The sequence below is a fragment of the Cervus canadensis genome, chromosome 2, assembly GCF_019320065.1.
Source record: "Cervus canadensis isolate Bull #8, Minnesota chromosome 2, ASM1932006v1, whole genome shotgun sequence".
Lineage (NCBI taxonomy): Eukaryota > Metazoa > Chordata > Mammalia > Artiodactyla > Cervidae > Cervus > Cervus canadensis.
In genome coordinates, this window is record NC_057387.1 from 30,424,768 (window position 1) to 30,448,555 (window position 23,788).

General features: G+C 43.6%; 1 protein-coding gene across 2 annotated transcripts in view; it reads right to left on the bottom strand.

The window, feature by feature from the left end:
* Positions 1–12,827: 12,827 nt before the first annotated feature.
* RAP1A (RAP1A, member of RAS oncogene family) overlaps positions 12,828–23,788 on the bottom strand; it is a 78,282-nt gene continuing 67,321 nt past the window's right edge. For both annotated transcript variants that reach the window (XM_043460332.1, XM_043460333.1), the window contains exons 6-8: positions 22,293–22,436; positions 16,868–16,983; positions 12,828–13,520 (exon numbers count right to left, since the gene is read on the bottom strand). In XM_043460332.1, coding sequence (XP_043316267.1) covers positions 16,897–16,983; positions 22,293–22,436 — 231 coding nt within the window. In that variant the 3' untranslated portion in view covers positions 12,828–13,520; positions 16,868–16,896. The remainder of the gene's footprint in view (positions 13,521–16,867; positions 16,984–22,292; positions 22,437–23,788) is intronic.

Consider the following 23,788-nt stretch of genomic DNA (forward strand, 5'->3'; position numbering starts at 1 on the left):
AGCCCAGCCCTCCTGGGAGCAGGAGCAGAGCGGCAAACTCCCACCCCACTGCCTTCTGTTGCCTTTGAGATTTCAGCCCATCCCCAGACCCTGGGCCACGGCTGAATAAGGGGTGTGTGTATAAGGAGGGCATGGGGAAGCCCACGCCTTTCCACAAGCACAGGAGAGAAAGCCAGTATTTGTAGAGCGCGCTAAATGTTTGGAATCCTTTTCATATCCATGATCTCCCTTGTAAATGGGCAAGAAAGGCAGGTAATATTCCCAATTTCCAGATGAGGAAACACGCCTGGATGTGCTACCCCATCCAAGGATGGGCTGCAGGCAGTGGCTGACTAAAGAGCAGATGCTGGGCTCTAGAACCCCACATACTCCTTCCGCAACACCCTGTCCCCGGGACACAACCCCCACCCAGGGCGCAAGAACCTGTAAATTCACCAGCAAGGTGAGGGCGAGCCAACAAGAAATGCACACTCGGGCTTCATCTTCCCCTCATCCAGAACAATCCACGGTGGAGGGGCAGTGACTCTGCTCCAGCACCGAGGCTGCACCTAAAGCCTCGCTGGGCACATGGCCCAGAGAGCCTGCTGCCAGATCCAGGGCCCGCCCACTCGGGTGGGGAACACCCACGGGCTGGGAAAAGACAATGTGGGTCCCTGTTTGGGCTGAGCCTGTCCAGGAGGGCACTCCCTTCCTCCTCCTTAGCCTTCTCCTGGCTGAACTCCCCTCTGCCTGATGGGGGTGGGGAGTGACAGCTGCAATTAGAGGCAAGACGCCTTCCTGCCCTCAGAGCATTTAATAGCAAACTGGGGAGGAAAAAAACAAGGCTCTTCCTGAATCCTGGACCCCCAGGGGAGAGATGGAGGGAGGGGGCTTAGCATGAGCAGCCCCACAGCTCTAGTTGGGAGGTGGATAGGGTCACCCTCAAATTCCCACACAATCACATGGTAGATGTATATATAGTTCTGGGTGGTGGAAGCTACAAGAGGAAAGGTGCTTCCCCCTCTTGCCCCACCCCCTGTTTTTTTTAGAGCTGGCTATTTGCTAGGCAGTGGTGCACATGTCAAAATAACCCTAGAAGGTATTGTTAATACCTGGTCATTTAACGGAGGCTCTCAGGAGTCATGTAAGCTGCCCATGTCAGATTACTAGCAAATGAAAGAACCAGGATTTGAAACAGAGCCGACTAGATCCAAAACCCCTGTCCTCTCCTCTCTTATCCTTGGAGTTTGCCAGCCAAGCTAGCCCCTTCTGAAGGAGCAAGCCCCCACCCATCTTTTCTGTCTCCACAGAGATCCGAAATCCAATCTAGGTGAAGGCTCATTGGCCATGGCTGCTTTGGGCGGTGGAGGGCGATGTGTGTGTGGAGATTCCACCTACTGATGCGTTGAGTCCTGAGGCAGGGAGACATGGGCTGCTGGTTTCAGGAGAAACTTTGCTGTGTGCTTAGTCACTCAGTTGTGTCCAACTCTTTGCGACTCCATAGACTGTATAGTTCACCAGGCTCCTCTGTCCTTGAAATTCTCCAGGCAAGAATACTGGAGTGGGGAACCATTTCCTTTCTTCAGAGGATCTTCCCAACCCAGGTCTCCCGCTTTGAAGGCGGAGCTATCTTTACAGTCTGAGCTATCAGGAAAGCCTGGGGCAGAAGCTGCTGCTGCTGCTACTGCTAAGTCACTTCAGTCGTGTCCGACTCTGTGCGACCCCATCCCTGGGATTCTCCAGGCAAGAAGACTGGAGTGGGTTGCCATTTCCTTCTCCAATGCATAAAAGTGAAAAGTGAAAGTGAAGTCGTTCAGTCAGGTCCAACTTTTTGCAACCCCATGGACTGTAGCCTACCAGGCTCCTCCGTCCATGGGATTTTCCAGGCAAGAGTACTGGAGTGGGGTGCCATTGCCTTCTTCAGGGGCAGAAGCTACCCAGCAGTTATTTAAGGAGGCACCAGCTCTGATTCAGCAATGATCATACAGGAAGCCAAGTCACCTCTTGGCCATTCATCTGCTTTGTGGACCAGTCACTGCAATGCAGACCAACTGAACAAAACTTTCTCAACAGCTCCCCATGCCAGGTACTGTGGTCGGAACTAACAACAGGCCAATGACAAGGACCCAGTATTCCTGACTCAAGGGATCCAGCAGGAAGAAAGAAGCAACTCGTAACCCATCAGTGAGCCAGAAAGGATCTGAGGGAATGAAAACTCACTGTAACTTGGGCCAGGACAAAGCAATTAGTGACACTTGCTGCCACATACTTGCAGGTGCTGGGCACTGTCATCTTCATGCTCTTATTTCCTTCTGACCACATTCAGGAAGCGGCTGCTGTTACTCTTGACTCTACATTGAGAGGCTCAGAGAAGGTGCACAACTTGCCCAGGGTCCCGGTGCCAGAGCTGGGATTGAAGCAGTTCCACCTGACTTGCAGGCTAGAGCTTTCACACCGCCCCACAAACTGCCCATATTTACTCCAAAGCCAAGTCAAGAGGAACAACAACAAAACCCATCCTCCCCGCATTATCCACGCATGGAGAATAAATGGAATGCTGGCTGCCTGTGGCAGTGGGGAGTTTTGCCTGGGTCTTGACAGGGCTCACGTAGCTAGCGCCCCATCCTGTGCTTTGCTGATGAAAGACTAGGGTTGGTTGACTCATTTGTGTCCCCCCTGCTGCCCCATTATTTTTCCTTCTCCCTCCCCTTCTGGGCTCCTGCTGGGGAAATGATGGAGACTGTATTTTACTGACACTGAGGGGACAGGTAAACAGGAACGTGTGAAGCCTAAGTGATATAGGAATGTGGGGGGCCGTGTGCGCAAGGGGAAGTAGTGGAAGGAAGTAGAAACTGACAGCTTAATGCTGCCCCTGGGGCTCATTTTATGGCTAATTAGGACATGCAAATTAGCTGGAAACTCATTTAATACCCTCCCTGGCAAGGGGCCTGCCTCACACCTGGCCCACTTCCCTGGGCAGGTGGTGTAGGGGTCCCCTGACTGGCTCAGGCATCGGCTCGGGGCCCCACATGGCCACTCTGTGGCCCTGGGACCAGAGTGTATCTATAGGTTATTTCTGACCACAAGCAGGAGCTAAAAGAGGCCCTGCTGGTATGGCCGGAGGGCTGATTGGTCTCCTTCGTCTTCCCATCTCTTTAGGCCTGGGACCTCTCTTTCCCAGAGGGTCCGTCTCCCTCCAGCACTTCCCCTGCACCACCCCTCAGGGTGAGATCTGAACTCAAACTTGCCCTAAGGACTAGAGGCCTGGTTCAGCTCTGTCCCCACCACACATCCCTGAGAAAGTGGGACCCTTCATCTTTGCCAAGTCACAGCAACATTTCCTACAGAGTCTCCATGAGACAGCACAGCCTGTCTCTCTGGGGAGCAGGGCCGGGAGACGTCTTCCTGTCACTGGGTAAGCCCGATGGGGTTGCCTGACCTCCTTGAGCCTCACCGTCCTCAGTGTGGAACAGAGATCATGCAGGGCTGCTGGGAGGTGTGAGGGCGTGAGGCATCTCCAGGTCTAGAACCTTGAGCAGAGCAGCTCAGTACACATCGGATGACCAACCTTCACTTCAGGCACTGACCATGTGATCCAGGGCAAAAAAGCTGAAAGAGGAAACAGCTTTGTCTGATCCCCGGTCTCCTCTTCTGGCCCTATTACCCCACGGGATTATAGCAAGGATCAGAGAAGACAGTAAGTGCAAACATGTTGTACATTGTAAAAATGTTCCCCAGATGGGCTGTTGGCCAAACAGCAAACAAACAATTTACACTTTTCTGTGGAAGGATATATGTGCATGTGTGTGTGTGTTGGGGTGGGGCAGGCTGGGTACGGAGGGGTACCCAGCACAGGCTGAGCTCAGAAATGCTTGAAAACCCCCCACTACCTGAGGATGTGCTGGAGGGTGCACTCTGACCCCCTCCACACCCCAGCTCTCCCTCACTGTAAACCCTCAGGGCCCTCGCATTGCTGGCAAGGACTAAAGAGGTGATGAGCCAAGTTCTGATGGTTTAAAGCGGTCAGGCCTCCATCTGTGTGCTCTTTAAGGTCTTAGCTGCCGAGTCCCTGCCTGGCCCCACAGCCCTGCTTCTCCCCACAACCCCCCAGCGGCCCTGAGGGTTTCACAGTCCTGGCTGCGGCTGCCTTCCGAGAATCCACTACCTCTGACAGGGTGAGAGGGAGGCTTCCGCGAGTCCTACCCTTCATGAGTGGCTCAGGCTGGTGCTGCCAGGGGAGGGGTGCTGGCCTAGAAGGGCCTGGCAGACCCTTCTAGAGTACAAGGACCCCAGACTGCAGCCCCCTCTTCCTACTATCATCAGGATGCCCGACTCCCCTTGTTGTTGTTAGTTGCTAAGTCATGTCTGGCTCTTTTCTGGCCCCAAGGACTGTAGCCCTCCAGCCTCCTCTGTCCATGGGGTTTCCCAGGCAAGAATACTGAAGCGGGTTGCCATTTTCTTCTCCAGGGGATGGATCTTCCTGACCCACGGATCGAACCCGAGTCTCCTACATTGGCAGGTAGATCCTTTACCACCGAGCCACCAGGGAAGCCCCTGACTGCCCCACCCAACACTTAAACAGGATGATGAAACCTCGTTCCCAGATTCCCTCTGAGGTTGACAGAGGACCTATTTCCTGCCTGTGCCCTTCAATCAGTTCCGGCACTTCCCTCCACCCACCACCACCAAGCCCCAGATGTAGTCAATACACCCCCAAAGCCCAGGACACGCACACACACATGCACTCAAGGGCATCACAATTCAGTCAGTCTCTCCACTGTCCCTAAAACAGAGTCCACATTCTTGTCCTCACTGGAGCCCACCTCTTTCTTCCTGGCCCTTGAAGTGTCCCGACCCCACACTCTGCCCCCATCTCTCTCTGAACGCATCTTTGTTACTGGTCAGAGAGAGCTCTCCAAGGAACAAAGTGGGAGGGAGCCTTTCTTGGGCACCTATTCCTCCACACAGTGCTTGGGGCCAGAATAATCTGACCAGGGGCCATGACTACACCTCCCACTTGGCCTTCTTGTTGGCCAGGCTGGGCCCAGGGCCAAGGAGGGAGCAGGATTTCTGAACCACAGGTCTCAGGCCACAGTGGCCACGCTCCCTGGCTTCCTCTCCACAGACTCCATTCCCCATCTGCCTGTTCTTCGGCCCATCTCTCAAGACAACCACCCTGTTCCAGGGATACAGAAATCATTGCCCAGAACGACCTCCTGCATGCTCTGCACCTCTGCCTTCCCTCAACCACCACCCGGGCCCTTGGTCCTGCCCTCGAGTTCCTCCCACTGGCCAGCGAGAGAGCCTTCGGGCACAACAGATGGCACCTGGTTTGCGGGGGCGGGTACCCCCATCCAAGGGAAGAATCAGGTTTTGTTTTCTTGCTTCCTCCGCTTTGCACATGTCGCTCCCCTGGCTGCTCTCCCCTTCCTCCTGTGCCTCCCTCAGCCCCCTTCCTCACCTCCTGCTGCTGACTGGTGTGTGTGTGTGGCGGGGGGGGGGTGGGAAGGTGGGGGGGCTGGGGGTGCTGGAGCTCGCGGCTGGGAGGAAACGCTGCCTGGGATCTGAAGGAAGCGTCTTTGGGATCCTGTGACTTCACCCTCACTTGGCCTGTCTCCCGTGGTCGTCCCCAGGCCCAGCCCTGCCCTACAGGCCCCAGTGGACTTGCTTAGCCTTATTTCTGGGCACTTCTCATCCTCCCACTTGACGCTCCAGGGAGGTGAGCACTTTGTTCTAAGCTTGGGCTTTTTTATGCCTTTAGGTCTTTGACCTGCTGCTAACTTGCCCACCGCCTCAGACTGGCTGACTTGTTACTCATCTTTCACGCTACAGTTTAAAAGGCATCTCCTGTGCAAACCCCTCCCTGGAGGCTGTATCTGTGCCTGCACCCACACATGGGACTTATTTTGTAAGTCACTCCAGGGCAGCAACTCCTCTTCCCCATTCCTCTCCACATGACCTCCACCCCTCAGAGTGAGCCCCTGGAGTGGGCTGAGCCCGGCTCCTGCATCTCCTGCTTCAGAAAAGATCAGCAGTCACAGCCTCTCAGTTGCCTCCCCAGGCCCACATCTCACTCCTCAGTTCACTCCCCAGGAGAGGGGAGCTGGGCCAATGTCACCTTCATGAGAACAAACTTCTCATCACAAACCCCCTCCCAAGCTGCTGTGCGGTGCCCTGGGTCCCTTGCCTGTTCCTTGGGCATCTCCACACTGGCTTCCCAGGCCAATTCTATTGTAACACAGACCGTCTGGGGAGCCCTGGCCCCACTCCCCACCAGCTCCCTGCCCCTAGCTTGCTGTCACAGGGACCCAGGGCCCAGGCCATGTAGGTGAGCACAGTCATGTCTCTCCCACACCTGCTCCATCCTAGTGGCTCCATCCTGGATGACATGGCTTTTACCCCAGCCTCCAAGTTTTCTCCTTTTCTACTTGCTCTGTCTCCACAGGTCTTCTTGACCTGACTCATCTCCTTGTCCCTTTTGGCAACATCTGACCCCAGTCTTGCATACCCTAGGAGTTTCTCTTAACTTGCTTTGCCAGGGATCCCCACCCCTCCTGGGGACATTGAGTCTGCTTGATTCTCCATCCCCATTGTGACTGTGGAGGGTCAGGGTGGGGCAAGGGGGAAGGAAGCTGAGAGGTGGGTGTTGAGCGCCTTCCCTACCTCCAGTCCTATTACTGGCCACCCTCCAGACATTGTCTCCCAGGGGCTGAGCTGCCAGCAAGGCAGCATGCAAGTTGTTTGTGGAGATGTGGTGGGAAAGGGGAGGGTATCAGGCACAGACATTTTCTGAAAAGCAAGCAACAGATTCCTCCAAATTGTGTGAGTACAGCAGTGAAATCCCTGCATAGACTCTGCTCCCTGAGCAGACGTGCCAAGGCTGGTAACTCTGTCCCTAGTGCCCCCAACTAGGAACTTGAAGCCTCCCACATGCACTGCGCCAGGATTGACCTAGGGAATCCTGCTCCTGTCAGAACCCCTGATTTGCAGTCCAAGTATATCAATTTATATTCCAGAAAACAAGGGGTCAGGTGCAACTGCATCCATGATTTCAAGGGCCCAAAGAATTCCAAAGCTCCTGGTCTTGGCTTTAGGACCCTACCAGGAACACAGGGATCAAATATCTTCTTTCAACTTCTCCATTAAATGCATCCTCTTCCAGGAAGGCAGGCAGGGCCCAGTGCCTACCAAGTCCCACAGTTTGCCAACCTAGGCCCACAATTCCAAGTTCCACTCTCCAGAATAGGAGGACCGCATACTTAGCACCCCCTTAATCCTGGTGGCTCCTTCAAATTTCCCAACCCATCCAAATGGAAAGACACTAGTGATGCAAAAGGCAAAGTGAACAGAGTCTACAAAGTTGTGGCTTGTGGCTTTGCTTTTTACCCACAAGGGAAGGTCTGGATGATGGGGTCTTGAGGGGAAAGGGGTAGACTGAGGAAAAAAGCCTTCTCACTCAAATGGTAGATCCCCAGTGAAAGGAAGGGCCAAAGGGGCTGCTGTCTCCTGCTGTGAAATAACAGTAAAGAAGGAGAGCTTGGGAGGGTGTGAAGGTGTGAACTAATATTTTCTTCATGCCCAGCAGGTACCAAAGGGTTTGAGGGGAGCAGATTTAGGTCAGGTGAAACAGAGGAATACAGAGCAAAAAGAAACTTTTCTCTTCAGTCCTCTCTGAAGTCTTTGAGTCTCAAAAGTGTTCATGCTGATTCCCTTCTAAACGGAGTTTTGCTTGGGAACGATCATAACCATATGCCTGAGATCATCGTCATTAGAGAAAGAGGGAAAATGAAGTGAGAAATGAAGGCTGGAAAGATTACTAGAATCCCTGGAGAGTAAGCCGTACCACCCTGCAACTGCCATCCTCTCCATTTTGGAAATCTCCACATCCCTGCCCTCTGCAGGACTCACCCATATGATGCTACGTGCTTGCTATTTGCCTAGCTCAACCTACTAGTTGCTGACTTCTTGTTTCAATGACTGTCACCATGTGGCTCCAGCCTCTTACTTCCACCTTAACACCAACTGAAACTATATAACTGAAACTGTACCACTCCTGGTTCCTATTTTCTGCATTTGCTTTTTCCTGAAATCAGCCTGTAACATTCCAACCCAGTCTCACCCTCACCTGTTGAAGATTCCACCCTTTAAAGGCTTCTCTTGAAGCATTTCAGATCTCCCGGAACAGAAAGCATCTCATGCTACTTTGCTTTATAAAGTACCTTTATGGTACTTTTTATTAGTTCTTTGTGACCTACCAGTTTCTATACCGCATACTGTTTCCCTTCTGCCACTATACCTGCCCATACTCCTATCCTTCTTCACCTGTGTGCCTATTAGCACACATGCATGCACTGTTTCACCCAGCTTAGGAGTAACCCATGCTGGACATCTCCATTGTCTTTCCTTCCATTTTCTCCTATACCTGTTCCAGATACTGCCCCCCACCACTCTAGTGATGGCCCATTAAGGTCACCAGTGACCTCCATGTTCTTCTTTGCTAATTTTTCATCTCCCAACCTCACGATGGGGTCTGTAGGTCTCTTCTGTCAATAATCAATCCTAGTGATCCTACTCAGCTTCATGTTCTTAAATATTAAATGTATATGTCTTGTCCGGACCTCCTTCTCTGAATGCCAGACTTGTATCTAACCACCTATTGTACAACTTTAGAATCTGACACAGTCTTACACGTGGTATGTTCAAAATGGAACTCCTGCTCCCCTCCCACACCTGTTCCCGTCATAACCTTCACAACCTTATCAGCCAAGAATCTTGGAGTCATCTTTGACTCCTCTCTGTCTCTCTCACACACATTCTACATGTGTCAGCACTTCCGCTGGCTCCACTTCCAGACTTGATTACTCAGTCTCCTAACTGGCCTCTCTGCTTCCATCCTGGGCCCTCTATAGATTATTCTCAAATCAATTGCCAGAGTCATCCTGATGGCAGGCTGACTCAGAGCATGTTATATCCTCTGCTAAAATCCCTCCCATGGATTCTGCTCAGTAAAAGCTGAAGGAAATCTGCCCCCACCCATTCCCACCACCTCTGTTATTTCCTATTACTCTCCCCCTTGCTCCCTCTGCTCCAGCCACACTGGGCTCCTTGCTGGTCCTCCAACACATCAGGCATCTGCAGACCCCTCCACTGCATGCAAGGCCCTTCTTCCCCCAGGCAGGTATATGGGCTGCACATTTCAAATATTTATTCAAGAGTAACTTCAGTGAAACCTAAACCTGTGACCACCACCACATTCCCTCTGCCCCAAACTGCTGCCCCTTGACTCCTTCTCTTCCCCATAGTGCTACACACACACACACACACACACACACACACACCCTTTTGCCACCTGCCAGACACTCCACAAGGGAAGGGATTTTGGTTTGCATTATTCTCTGATGTACTCCCAAAATGCAGGTCAGCACCTGGTGAACTGAAGAGGCATAGTGAATGTTTGCTGATGAGCCTGTAAGGGTCATACCTTGTTCTGCTTTGTAAACCCTGCAAGGATTTTTACATGGCTGAAAGTAGGCACAAGAACTTGCATTTGGTTAAGCTTTTAAAAGTGCACTGAAAACAACACCTCAAAATAAGAGTCACATCACTGCTTAAAATGGGAAGGTTTATTAAGATTTTTCCTCAAAAGGAACAGCGAAGCCCATGCTTCTTAAGAGAAGCGATCAGCAGGAAATGTATGTCACACCTTGGGCCCAGAACCACAGGAAACTTCTTAACAAGCTCTTGTTGATGTCTGCAAAATAGAATTCATGCTGTCTCCCAGAAAACAGAACTAGGCACCCAGTTCAAAGTCTCCAGCTGTTCTCAACAAGAATATTTAAGCAAGATATGGCACTAGAGGAATGGACTATATATTCAACAAACCGAAGATGAAGCTGTAGTAAGAAAAATCCATGTTGAAGGCAATGTCGATACTACATTTTCAAAAATAATTTGCATTTTTTACAGTTTTGGAGAATAGAAATGCTAAAAGTTGGGTGGCCAGACTGCCTCAAAGCTCACATTCATTTCCTTCCCAACAAGATGGGCTCTTTCCAGACCCTGGACAAGCAACCAAACCACTCTTCCCTTTCAAGTTTGGAGCTGTGTCAAGAGGGACTATTATATTTTAACACACATTTAAGTAGCACCTTAAATAAGTTCAGGACCCAAATAAAACAAAGGTTTTGTTTCCTTCCTCCAAATACCTGACCAATTCTTCACACTTCGGTTTCACGACACATATATTTATGAGTGTATTTTACACCCTCTAACATTCTACTCTGCTTACAAAGGAAAATACTAAAGCAATCTTTATATCTTTCTGTCCCTCAGCCCTGAAAACAAAAATTGGATCATGAGCTAACAAAGACATATGTACTTATGAGGATAATGAGGCAAAATATTTGAAATTGGGAGGTCCAGAAAATGAAGAATGTTCATATGTGGAGAAAAACAGTCCCAGGCCAAGTACCTCATTTTAATAAAGTTGGTAATAAAGATCAGTATATTCCCAAGGAGTAACTTTTTCCAAGTATATTCTAACTTCTAAGAAGCATACTGTTTCACCAAGGAGTAAAAAGTACCAGTTATGATGGCAAATCAAGGCGCCAGAGATCAGTTCAAATTTGTAGGGGAAGAGAGTAACACCAATATCCATCTTGAAACATTTCTAAGAGAATTTACCCTGTGGCCACACTAGTGAATTACTATTCATATCTCAGATGAATTTCTTATATCTTCTCTGTCCAATTAAAAACTCATGAGGGAAGGCCTTTTATTGCCTCTTGGTGAGGCACGCAGTGTTTATAGAATAGATGGCTTTAATATATACTTTTAGTTCAATGCTGGTCCAAGTGTTAACTGATACCAAAGCTCCCCCTGGTGGAGGGTAAGATTATAGATTACATATTTACTGTTAAGTTTTTAAAACTAAGATTGGGGGCACTACTAAACCATTCAGGTTGTTTGTATTCAAAGTGGAAAGAGCAAATTAGTTGATAATGACATCAAGTCTCCTTTAAATCATAATATTACTCATATAACCAAAGTTATTATACTTTAAATAGCCAGAAATACTAATATGGTATCAGTTCTTGAATCTTTACCATATGAGATTCATATACTATCCTTGAGGACGTTTAGATTTTTATGCTGTAAAAATACACCACTATTTTCAGGTACCCTCCCTTATGGAACCAAGACTAGGGACTTCACAAAGAGACATAAAAGCACACCTGTCTCCCTTTCTGACAGGATACCTTTCCCTCTTGCCCAGCAATGGCAGACTTCTTTCAGATAGCCGTGCATATCTCTGATTTCAGCTGGTCCTGCTCTGCACACTACGTGTACCAGAAGGGCATTTTTCTTCACAATTCTACCTTTATCCCAAGCGGACTGTATAAGATGTAACAAATCCAGTACCTGTCATGTTCTAAAACAGAGGACATGGAGTTCACACTACTCCTCGAGCAGACTGGAACTTGGGGAGTTATTCTTACTTAAAATAATTCCTACTTAATCTGGCAAATAACTACATCATCTATGTAACAGGTAATATCTAGAAATGCTTGCTTGCTTATGAGATACTTGTCTATGATTTTAAGTCCAAAGGAATGTTTGAGAGGTGTGTTTTAAAGCAGAATGACTTTAGAGGACCTTAAAATATGCCACACTGACCTCGACAGACTGGCCCTAATGCTTCGCTTGTTTTTTAAATTTATTGCATTTAGGAGATTTTGGCCCCTCAGTCCCAGACATATGTATAACTGGATCAGCAGAAGGTAAGTATTAGGTAACTAAGTTTATTAGAAACTTAAAAGAATACAATTTCCAAAAATTTTTTTTACAATATTTTAACATTTTCTCAGGTTGGTCAGAACTTACATTTGAAATCTGATCTTTAAATGTCAATTTAGTAACTGATGGGGCTGACCACACTCCTGGAAAGTCTCAGCAAGGCGTGAACACTACTTCACACCCAGTTGCAATGAGACAGCGTCTAGATCCCTGAGCAATGATTTAGACTTTCTAGGACTGGTCTCCTTGATATTCAGTAACAAGGCACAGGGTTTCCCAAGCTTCTTTCCTTCTCCAGTACTTAAGTGGCTAATGAGCTGTTTCGCTCTACTTCATGGCATACATAAGTCATACCACTCTAGGTCCATGATCTACTTAAGCCCCAATTTCTGTAAAAAATGGAAAAAAACTGGGAAGGAAAAGAAAAGCACCACTATACAGCCAGCTAAAATTTTTTTTTAACTTAGCAACCTTTTCCACATGACCACCACTATGCTACTTCTTGCACAGTTGAAGAAAAAGCAACTGACACATCCTTTATATGCTTTTTCACTTTCACCCACTTCTCTTAGATACTTCAGTCTACAATACTATAAAGCAAATCTGAAAATTTTACATAACATTTCATGGTGGACTTACACTCAACAAATTAACAATGGCAAAAGGATTTCCTTGATGAAATTACAAGCTGGGGAAGACTGGAAATAGTAAAAGTTAAACCCTGATACAGTGTTAAACTTATCTTTTTACATATAAAAATAATACACAGTGGGATATTTTATTCAATAAGATACAATCTTTAAGATCAAGAGAGAATATACAAAACTATTGTATGTAGTATGATGTATTTTACTGTATAATAGGAATAAATATATATAGAACAGAAAGTGCGAGGTCTGCTCATAGAGAAATCACCATTTACTTAGGGGTTTAAAGCCAAGTGCTCTGCAGGTACCAGTCAGAAAGGAGCTACTGCTGCATTTAAAACAATGTGATCATTATAAAATAAAGGCCTTAAATCTATAAACAATAACAAAAACACACAAACCAAATGAAAATGTACTAAAATTTAATCATCCATAAAAGCTGTAATTTAATCTGACAGTAAAACACAAGAAGCAATATTAGAGTTGGTTTAGTATATTATATATTTTAGCTTTGAAAGCCATAGAAATCAGTATCCCAGTTTTTTCCCTATAAAAGACCCATTTTTTCCAAAGCATTATGCACAAACAATTTTAATTAGAATATAATGACAGAATGATATTTCATAATTTTTTAAATATAAAATGAAGTCAATGACTCAAAAAAGTTATCTGCTGCAATGAGTTTGAGGGGAAATTTTCATAATCTATACCATTACAGATATAAAGTATAATGGTTCAACTTTTTAGTGCTTGACAGGGAGGAAACATGATAAAAAGGTCAATATGAAATCATTTGATTATAGTAGCAATATCTAACATTTGAAATGCATCCATGCTCTTTTGTATAATCATATTAGAGTCAAGTATATTTATTTTCACATCTGTTATAACTGCTATTGCAAAGGAGAAATACTATTGTCTTATTTTCCAAGAGATATACACAGAGCAATTCTTTTCTCCAGGGAACTTGTGCAAACCAATATAAGATCTAAATTCTTCACATAATATATAAAACAGGAGAAGCCTCTTCAGATTTATTTTTTGAAGTCTGGAATGCTGGCACTTTCCAATTAGGCAACAGTTCTTCATTCCTGTAATCTAGAACATTGAATAGATACAGATATATATATATATATATATGTTTAATCTCTTAATGTCAGAAAATGATAGTAAATAGATATCTAATATTATAGAAAGAAATTATTTTAGCTGATCATTAGATAACTAAATATATTAAACAGATATAGTAACAAGGTTATTTTAAACTCTCTTTTAAAATGTTTTTTAAAAATAGTTTTATTGTATTTAGTGTTTCACAATATATCCGGCAGTCCTGACTGTATAGAGGAAAACAGTGAAGATTTCTACCCCATTATCACCTTATTTTTAAAAGTTCCTTTTCTACTAAGAAAACAACTCACGCCTGCATCAACTTTCCATGGAAAAATCTTTAATTCAACCATTTTATGATTATTATATTAGGGTTGTAAGTATTATTAAGTGTTAGCCGTTCAGTCATGTCCATTTCTTTGAGACCCCAGGGATGGTAGCCTGTCAGATTCCTCTGTCCATGGAATTCTCTAGGCAAGAATACTGGAGTGGGTATGGAGTGTATAGCCATTCCCTTCTCCAGGCGATCTTCCCAACCCAAGGACTGAACCTGGGTATCCTGCATTGCAGGCAGATTCTTTACCATCTGAGGTACCAGGGAACTCCATATCAGGGTTACCTCTTCCAATTTAGGCTAGGTCAAAAAGACATGATACAGAAATAGCTGATGCCTGTTTTCAAGGGCAGAAAATTCAAAGTAAGATTTACTATTCAGCAGAAAAGAATTAGGTTAAAGGAGTAATTTCCTGAAGACGAATTTCTTTCCTCTGTTTTCAAAAGTAGGACATATTAGAAACAGACTAACATGTTTCAATATGATTTTGCCTAACGGCTAAGGGTAGATAAGCTGCCCTTAAGGTTCACATACTCTTTCTAAAAACACTTAGTTGCTGTTTAAATTTATTCTGTATCTCAGTACCTTTTAAATGGGATCAACATGGCACTTCAAGCCTGTAATCACAGCAAAAAGCTCTACAAAGTATTCTGATTACTAAGTGACTACTACTATTTGGTATTATCAAATAGGCACAGAGGTCCTGGGTAACATTAAATATATTGAAGGCTGAATTACCTATCAGAGTCTAAGAATTTATGCAACCAGGATGAAAGTCTTATTTCTAGATTTAAGTCTTTTCTCTAAGGTAAAACTCATAGTAATACACTATAGTGTGTATGAATGAATATTCACAAGAGGCCAGAAGATGGCACCTCTTCCTTGAAACATAAGCTAAAAGGACACTTTCACAGAACTGGAAATTCAGTGAGAGTCAGCTAAGATAATGATAAAAATGAGTCAGTCAACTAACTTATAAAAGAGTTAAATACATTTCAGAATAGGAACTGGAGTTCTCTTTTCTTTTTACCTTTGTACCCTTACCTAAAGAAACACAAATACCAGCAATTTTATCAACAGTCCTCTTCAGAGAGCTGATGATTCATAGTTACTGACTCAAGATTTCACTAAAAGCCTAAAGTAACCATGTGGCCAGAAGCTGTTTTTCCAAAGTCTGACTACCAGAGGAAACCTAAGAACTTTTCTGCTTTCCCTCTACTTTATTTCAAAAGGGGGCATAATGACTCGGTTGTTTCCCCTAAGAGAGATTCGTTCCTATCTCTAAGGAAGCACATTAGTTAATTTGGTGCTCTGGAAGAGGTAATCTACTAAATGGACCCAAGGGACTTACAAGAGTTAGCACAGCCAACTCTCAAGTGGGGAGCAACTGACTTCCCTCTAAGTGGACCAAGTTTAGTAACAGTCCCATAATTAGCATCAAATTACATCATAAACCCACTTCATGAAAATATTCTTTCATGGTATGGACATGAGTTTGAGTAAACTCCAGGAATTCGTGATAGAGAGGGAGGCCTGGTGTGCTGCAGTCCATGGGGTCGCAAAGAGTCAGATATGACTGAGCTACTGAACTGAACTGAATGTTTACAGAGTTGATGAACATAAGCAGAAACTGTTCAGGGGATTTAGGTATATAATTAAAGAAAAACAAATAAATGGCCCCACACAGCCTGGTTTCTCACTTGACAGGCAGCTTCAATGCTGCCACGAATTTCTCTCCAATGGGTTCACTTAATGAAAACTTAAGTGCTACTTAAAGTCAACTACTACTTAAGAGACCTACAGAAGAAACATTTGAAAGAAGTCAACCCATGCTGCTGTTGCTGCTGCTGCTAAGTCGCTTCAGTCGTGTCCGACTCTGTGCGACCCCATAGACGGCAGCCCATCAGGCTCCCCCGTCCCTGGGATTCTCCAGGCAAGAACACTGGAGTGGGTTGCCATTTCCTCCTCCAATGCATGAAAGTGAAAAGTGAAAGTGAAGTCGCTCAGTCGTGTCCGACTCTGTGTGACCCCATGGACTGCAGTCTACTAGGCTCCTCCAACCATGGGATTTTCCAGGCAAGAAAGAGTACTGGAGTGGATTGCCATTTCCTTCTCCAGAGACCTACAGAAAAAACATTTGAAAGAAGTCAACCCATACCTGAGAGGAAATGACTACTAAAACTACACTGACATACCGCCACACCCAGCAGAATTGCTCAAGTTACAAAAACTGGCAATACCAAATTTGGGAAGGATGTGGAATTCGTAAACTGCTAGTCCAGGTGTAAACTGGTACAACTACTTTGAAAAACTTCTTAACAGTTTCCACTAAAGCTAACCACATATACAGTGTACTGTCTGGTCATTCAATTCCTACATACAGAAATGCATATGCATACATGTATATGTGCATAAAGACTTGTACAAGAAAGTGCACAGGAATCATACTCGTTCCTGAAAAGAACTCAAATGTCCATCAACAGCAGAATACATAAATATACTGCTAGTGTAGTCATACAATAAAAATAAACTACTGCTATATGCATTAAGGATTAGTCTTAGAAACATTTTTTAATGAAACAAGCCAGACACAAAATAGCACATTACATGCTTTTGTTTCTGCTTAATTCAAAGAGACGCAAAACTCACTTTTTCCCCAGATGAACCACTGTTTCACTTCAATTCAGTATGAATTTGGGTGTGAATTTGGAAGGCTTTCTATTCATTCAACCACTATTTTTTAATACACTCTCTACTAGGTACTGGGGGATCCTCTGGAGCAAAACAGACATGATTCTCGCCCTCCCTCAGACAGCCTAGAACCTCATTGAGAAAAAGACAAATTTTCCAACAGATGAACATATCTACAAGTTATATAACACATTTAAAAATTACAGAAGCCTGGAAATACCCCAATAGGTGAAGTGGGAAGTGGTTAATGTTGGGGAAAGCCCAACCTAAGAGGATGAGAAAGGCGTTTGTTCTGCTTTTAGCACCTTACCTGGCTCAGAGCTGCTGCTTACTGTGGGTCTAGAGCAGCAGACACGATTTCTTTTTAGGCTTCTTCTTTTCCACTGGTGTTTTTCTATTTATCTGTCTGACCAGGTCATAAAATATCTAAATAAAAGCAAGAAAAAAGTAGTACTTATTCAACCAATATTTGAGACCTTTTCCCACAAAACAATCTTGATTCTGTTAAATATTAGTCTGCTTTCAGGTCTGTATTTTGCCGCTTTAACAGCAGGTCTCAGATGCTCCAGCTGATTTTCAGTCAGGGTAAAGCAGGACTTATCTATTGACAATGAGAGAAATACATTTGCTCTTAGATATTCAATAACAAGTTAATAAAAATAATTAGTAGTGAAGAAATAAGAGAAGTCACATTCTTCACGGAATCTTCTATGCTTCACAAACCTAATTATACTTGCTTTATTTTTTAAAAATTTCAAACTTACAGAAAAGGTGCAAGATTAGTACCAAGAATTTAAGTATTTTCTTCACCCATATACACCAATTAGTGATATTCTGCCAAGTGTATATTTTTTGAAAGAGGAAATGCAGATGGCCAACAGGCACATAAAAAGATGTGCAACATTGCTAATCACAAGGAAATGCAAATCAAAACGGCAATGAGACACTACCTCCAATCTGTCAGAATGGCAAGCATCAAAAAGAATACAGATAACAAATGCTGGTGAGGATGTAAAGAAAAGGGAACTCTCATATATTGTTGGTGGGAATGTAAATTGGTGCAGCCACTCTGGAAAACAGTATAGAGGTTTCATAAAAAACTAAAAACAGAACTATCATATGACCCAGCAATTCCACTCCTGGGCACATATCCAAAATGAAAAACACTAATTTGAAAAGATACATACCCACCAATGTTCACAGCAGCATTATTTACAAGTGCAAGATATGGAAGTGTCTACTAACAGATGAATGGATAAAGATGTGGTGTACATATACAACAGAATACTCCTCATCATGGGCTTAGTCGCTCAGTCGTGTCTGACTCTGTGACCCCACAGACTGCAGCCTGCCACGCTCCTCTGTCCATGGGGATTCTCCAGGCAAGAATACTGGAGTGGGTTGACATGCCCTCCTCCACGGGATCGATCAAACCCAGGTCTCCCACACTGCAGGCAGATTCTTTTACCTTCTGAGCCACCAGGGAAGCCCACTACTCATCACAAAGAATAATTAAATTTTGCCATTTACAACAATATGTATGGACTTAGAGGGCATTAGGCTAAATGAAATAAGTCAGCCAGAGAAGACAGATATTGGGTAATATCACTTACATGTGGAATTTAAAAAATACAGCTAGTGAATACAACAAAAAAGCAGACTCGGGTGCAGAGAACAAACTAGTTGTTACCCATGAAGAAAAGAAGCTGGGAGGGGCAATATGGGGGTAGGGGGTTAAGAGGTACAAACTATTAGGTATGCTATAAGGATTTATCATACAACACAGAGAATATAGCCAATATTTTATAACTATACTGGAGTATAACCTTTAAAAATTATGAATCACTACACCATACACCTATAAAATATAATATTGTACAGCAAGCATGCTCAGTCGCTGTCATGTCTGACTCTGTGTGATCCCGTGGACCAGCTCAACCAAGCTTCTCTCTCCATGGGATTTTCCAGGCAAGAATACTGCACTGGGTTGCCATTTCCTATTCCAGGGTTCTTCCTGACCCAGAGAGTGAACCCACATTCTTGTGTCTCCTGCACTGGCAGGTGGATTCTTTAGTACTCCTCCATCTGGGAAGCCCAATTTTGTACAGCAACTAGGTGAAAATTAAAGTGTCAGCTGCTCAGTCATGTCCAACTCTGCAACCTCATGGACTGGAGTCCACCAGGCTCCTTTGTCCACGGAATTCTCTAGGCAAGCATACTGGAGTGGATTGCCGTTCCCTTCATGTCTCCTACATTGCAGGCAGACACTTTACCGTCTGAGCCACCAAGGAAGCCCATACAGCAACTGTACTATAAATTTTTTAAAAATTAATGGTCCCAAGATCACAAGCCTAAATTAATTGTTGAGGGGGGGTACCACTACCAAACAATTTATTCAAAGCTATAAAAGTGCTTCATTTATATTCTTTTCCTTCTGGCCCATCCTACTCAGTTCTATTTTCTTCAAACCATTTAATTCTATTATTTCTAAGAAAGCTGAAAACATAAGAGTTTATTAACAAAATGGTAGTTTCTGTTTCACAACTCCAAAACCCTCTAAGAACTTAATATGCATAGTGAAAGTTGCTTAGTCATGTCCCATTCTTTGAGACCCCATGGACTTTACAGTCCATGGAATTCTCCAGGCCAGAATACTGGAGTGGGTAGCCTTTCCCTTCTCCAGGGGATCTTCCCAACCCAGGGATTGAAGCCAGGTCTCCCGCATCACAGGCGGATTCTTTATCAGCTGAGCCACAAGGGAAGCCCATACTTATTATTATGCCTAATATGCATAGCCATAAACAAAATCTCATTAGTTCCTCAGCTTTAATACATAAGCTATAAAGTGAAAAATAACAAAAGGATAAACTAAAATAGTAAATTAATCAAAACCACATTTCTTCATGCTAGCCAGTCTGGGTTTCCGGTACTAGACAAAATGATAACTAGTTTTGTTGTATTATCCTCAAAGATTTCTTTGGCAAATGGTGCCGACCTCACAGTAGCAGCTGGTTCAGTGATGACGGCAAGTTCAAACTATGGTTATTTGGTTAGATATGCTGAAAGTCCTCAGCCTAGACTCTTCCTCATCTTTCTGAACTACAGAAAAATCTAAGGGGAACACAGAATAGTTTCTTAATCCCTCTGTCATTCCTCAATTGGGATGTCTTGATTCCAATTATTATTCTAGCATCAGCAAAGAACAATTAATTGCTGATTAAGACTGATGTGATTCTGATACAGCTATATACTACTTTCAGAACACAATTTGTTCACAAAATGATGTGAACAAGTTTTAAAATATTATATATTATATATTCTACGATATAGACAGTAGAGAATTGAAGAGGGCAATTTAGTTAAGCAGGATGTCCCTGTATGACCTCAAACTTGAGCCCAAGAGCTGAACTGTGTTAAAGTAGGATCCTTCTATCTTCTGGCACTCAGAAATCACATATGTATTTCCAAGGTATTAGCTGTCTGAGAAACTATTAACTACCCGTAAAACTCTATAGTTGGATTATCAGGCTATCAAGATAGAAATATTAAAAGAAACAAGTTATTATACTCTCAAGAATTTTTAGCATGACATTTGTATGTTTTCCAAAAGAATAAAGAGCCTTAAACAGCTAATGTGTTTCACTTTGTTGTATAATTTTTCTATTTTTATTTTAAAAACATGCATGTCAACAGTTGACTTCAGTGAGGCTACTGGTTTCCAATGCAGCAGGCCTCTGAGGGAGGGAGGCCATCCCAGAGGGAGGCTTAGCAGCACGTAAGTTCCCACAAACAGGTAATGCTTGAAAGGTAAGGAATGCCTCGTGTCCCCTCTGGTCCCTGGACCCTGGCCCAGCTCAGCTCTAGCCGCGCCCTAAGAAATCTGTGGGGGGTACCAGTGAGGGTGACCACAGGGATGCAGGAACTAGATCTCTAAGGAACTAGATCCAGTCATGTTGCAGATGGTGACCTGACACTACCATTTCCTTAGCCAAGCTCATCTATCAATCTTAATGTGCATTATCTCAAAGTTATCTCTTTGAGATAATTCTCAAAGAGTAAGACTAAACCAAAAATTAAAATTATGATTAGCCATGTTTTTCAAGATAACATCTAATTCTACAACAGAGAAAGCTGAAACTGGAAGCATTTCACACTTCCTTTCATTACGTGGCAGTGAATTAGAAGTAAGCGTTGTTGAAGATCACAGCAGAACTTCCCCTTCACTGGTATGTAAACTTATTCAGGGCATGACCAGTGTCTGTCCAGATGAGTGTTACTGGTGCCTAACACAGGGCCAGGCACAAAGGAACACGATGAATACTCACTGAATAAATAAAATCTGTGAATTTCTTATTTTTATGTATTTATTTAAGCTGGTTTTACCTGAAAGGCAAGCTTTGACATTCTTTATTTTTGTAAAACAGAGGATGTGTAGCAAGCTTAAATTTTTTTCATGCCAGATGTTTAAAATAATTTGGTCACTGTCTACAACCATAATATCAGTCAAGAAAAAGAGACTGAAAGGACCAAAGACCGGAGAGGAATGGCAAGCGAAAACACACAGAAGCCTCTGATGGCCTAACCCAGCCTTAACTTTCACCTATGTGGCTGTTGAACTCGCTGACTGACTACCTATGATCCTATAAAGGGCAAAAGAAAGTCAAAGTGAAGTCGCTCAGTCATGTCCGACTCTTTGTGACCCCATGGACTGTAGCCTACCAGGCTCCTCCGTCCATGGCTTTTCCAGGCAAGAGTATTGGAGTGGGTTGCCATTTCCTTCTCCAGAGAATTTTCCTGACCCAGGGATCAAACCCGGGTCTCCCGCATTGCAGGTAGATGCTTTTACCGTCTGAGCCACCAGGGAAGTCCTAAAAATAAATGGCAAGCACACTGGCAAATGAGAACTTTTGCTCTACTAGGAAGGGAAAGAAGTCTATTTCTTTCTTTTTTTTTTTTTTTTTTGGTTTTAAAACCTGATGTTAAAATTAACAAAAGCAAAGGAAGCTCTTAACATTTTGCTTGGATGTGGTGGTGGCAGTTGGGAACTGCACTCATCTTTTAGGGATCCAGTGAACTATTGGCCCTTTACACTCAGGCAGACAAGCTTACTTGTTAAGCATTCCTGTCCCCAGCTGTGTTCTCAGGATAGCAGAATGCTTAAGTCATGGACAGAAAAAGCCTTGTACACCTGCTCTAACAGGCCTAAAAGACAGAGTGAATTATAGCTCTGTATCCATCCACTCACACAGATTCTTCCTTTTGAGTCATACACCAAAGGAAAGCAGGACTCAAATTATATGACGTCTTTCTGTACAACATTAAGTTCGTTATAGTAACTACCTTGATTTTTGTATTTTTCTACTGAATTTTACAACCTATTTACACCCATCTGCATAGTTAATTGTTGTAAGACAAGGGTGCTGTGCCAATTTTCACACACCACTTTCTGGTGTATCACTTAGAGGCTGAGCAGGACTTTAAAAAACACTTTCTTTAACTTAAACTTCCCCTTTGCAACAAGGTAAATATATGTGTTCTTATTATAGCCATCAAAGTGATTTTATACAGAGAAGGAATATAGTTTCTAGGAATTACTTAGTGTTTTCCATAAACTGATGAAGATTGCTTAAAAGAACACTGCTTTTTCTTTTTAAAAAGTTGTTTTTGGCCGTTAGCTTGAAAAAAGGGAAAATTAAAAAGGCACTCATTTGTGCTGCCTCACAGCTGTTGGTTACCTCATTAACGTTGATCTTTGACTTTGCAGAAGATTCTAAAAAGGCACAGTTACACCACTGTCTTGCTAAATTCTGACCCTGTTCTTTGCCAACTACTCGCTCGTCTTCCAGGTCACATTTATTGCCAACCAAAATCATTGGAACCTGTGAAAGGAAAAAACATATAATAAGCAACTAACGTACTTGTTACTCGACTTATAAGCAAGCAACTACCCTCCACCAACTGAAATATGTTAGGACTATTAGGTTCACCAAAGAAAAGTGAAAGTGAAAGTCGCTCAGTCATGTCAGACTCTTTGCGACCCCATGGACTGTAGCCTACCAGGCTCCTCTGTCCCTGGAATTTTCCAGGCCAGAATACTGGAGTGGGAGCCATTCCCTTCTCTAGGGGATCTTCCCAACCCAGGGATTGAACCTAGGTCTTCCACATTGCAGGCAGATTCTTCACCGTCTAAGCCATCAGGGAAGCCCATAAGCTTCACCAAGTGCTTTAAAAAAGGTATATGTATGTGTGTTGGGGAGAAGATCAAAGGGGAAGAGACAGAAAAAAATGGACAAGATTCTACCACATTGATCTGCTAAAATTATTTTAAGAATATAATCTCAAAATTATATTATGATTATATTATATTATAAATTAATTACATTATGAGTCTCATGTGGACTCATGCTAATGGCTGAATTCCAAGCAGAAAAATATGAAGGAAAAGGAAACGCCTGCAATACAGAGAAGAACACACTCAATGGTCTGGGTGTGTCTTAAGTGCCTCAACTCACAGGACCAACAAATGTCAAAAACATCGCACAACCAACACAGTAATAAGTGTTACTTCTAGATCTGAAAACTACCTTAGGTGCGACATGAAGGAAGAGTAAGACTAAAAATAAAGCCACTGAGCAGCTATGTCTTCATCTATGATTCAATCTTTAGTTTATTACATGAGATAAAGAGATTAACATTATCAGAGTTCAGTGATGTGCATGTAATTGCCTATGAAAAGAGAACTCTCTTAGATGAATTAGTCATGGGAAGAAAGAGAACTATTCATTAGGTTATGGTTGGTCATGAGTCATATGGTGCAAATCCCTTCTGCCTACAATATTACCCAAAGTTATGGTGCTGAGCAGGTGCCTGTGTTCCCATTAATAATGAGTGAGAACACACAGAAATAGAAAGGAAGATAACATATGAAATTTTATATCCTAACTTATACAACTTTTGAAAAGGAACTCTGTAACTGAAAACTGAGACAAACATGTAAAATGTAGATTTCACCTTTGCAAAAAGGCACAATGTTATTCATCAGATAAGAATTCCAAAACAGTATATTTTACAATAAAAAATTAACATTAAAAATCTGAAACAAAAATAAAATGATAAAAACTCAGTTAATTAAAATATTTAACATAATTCAAAGGAAATAACTAAGTAAAAACTGTACCGACAGAATTTTAGAAATGGGAACATAGCGTTACGGTTCTTGATAATGTTCCTT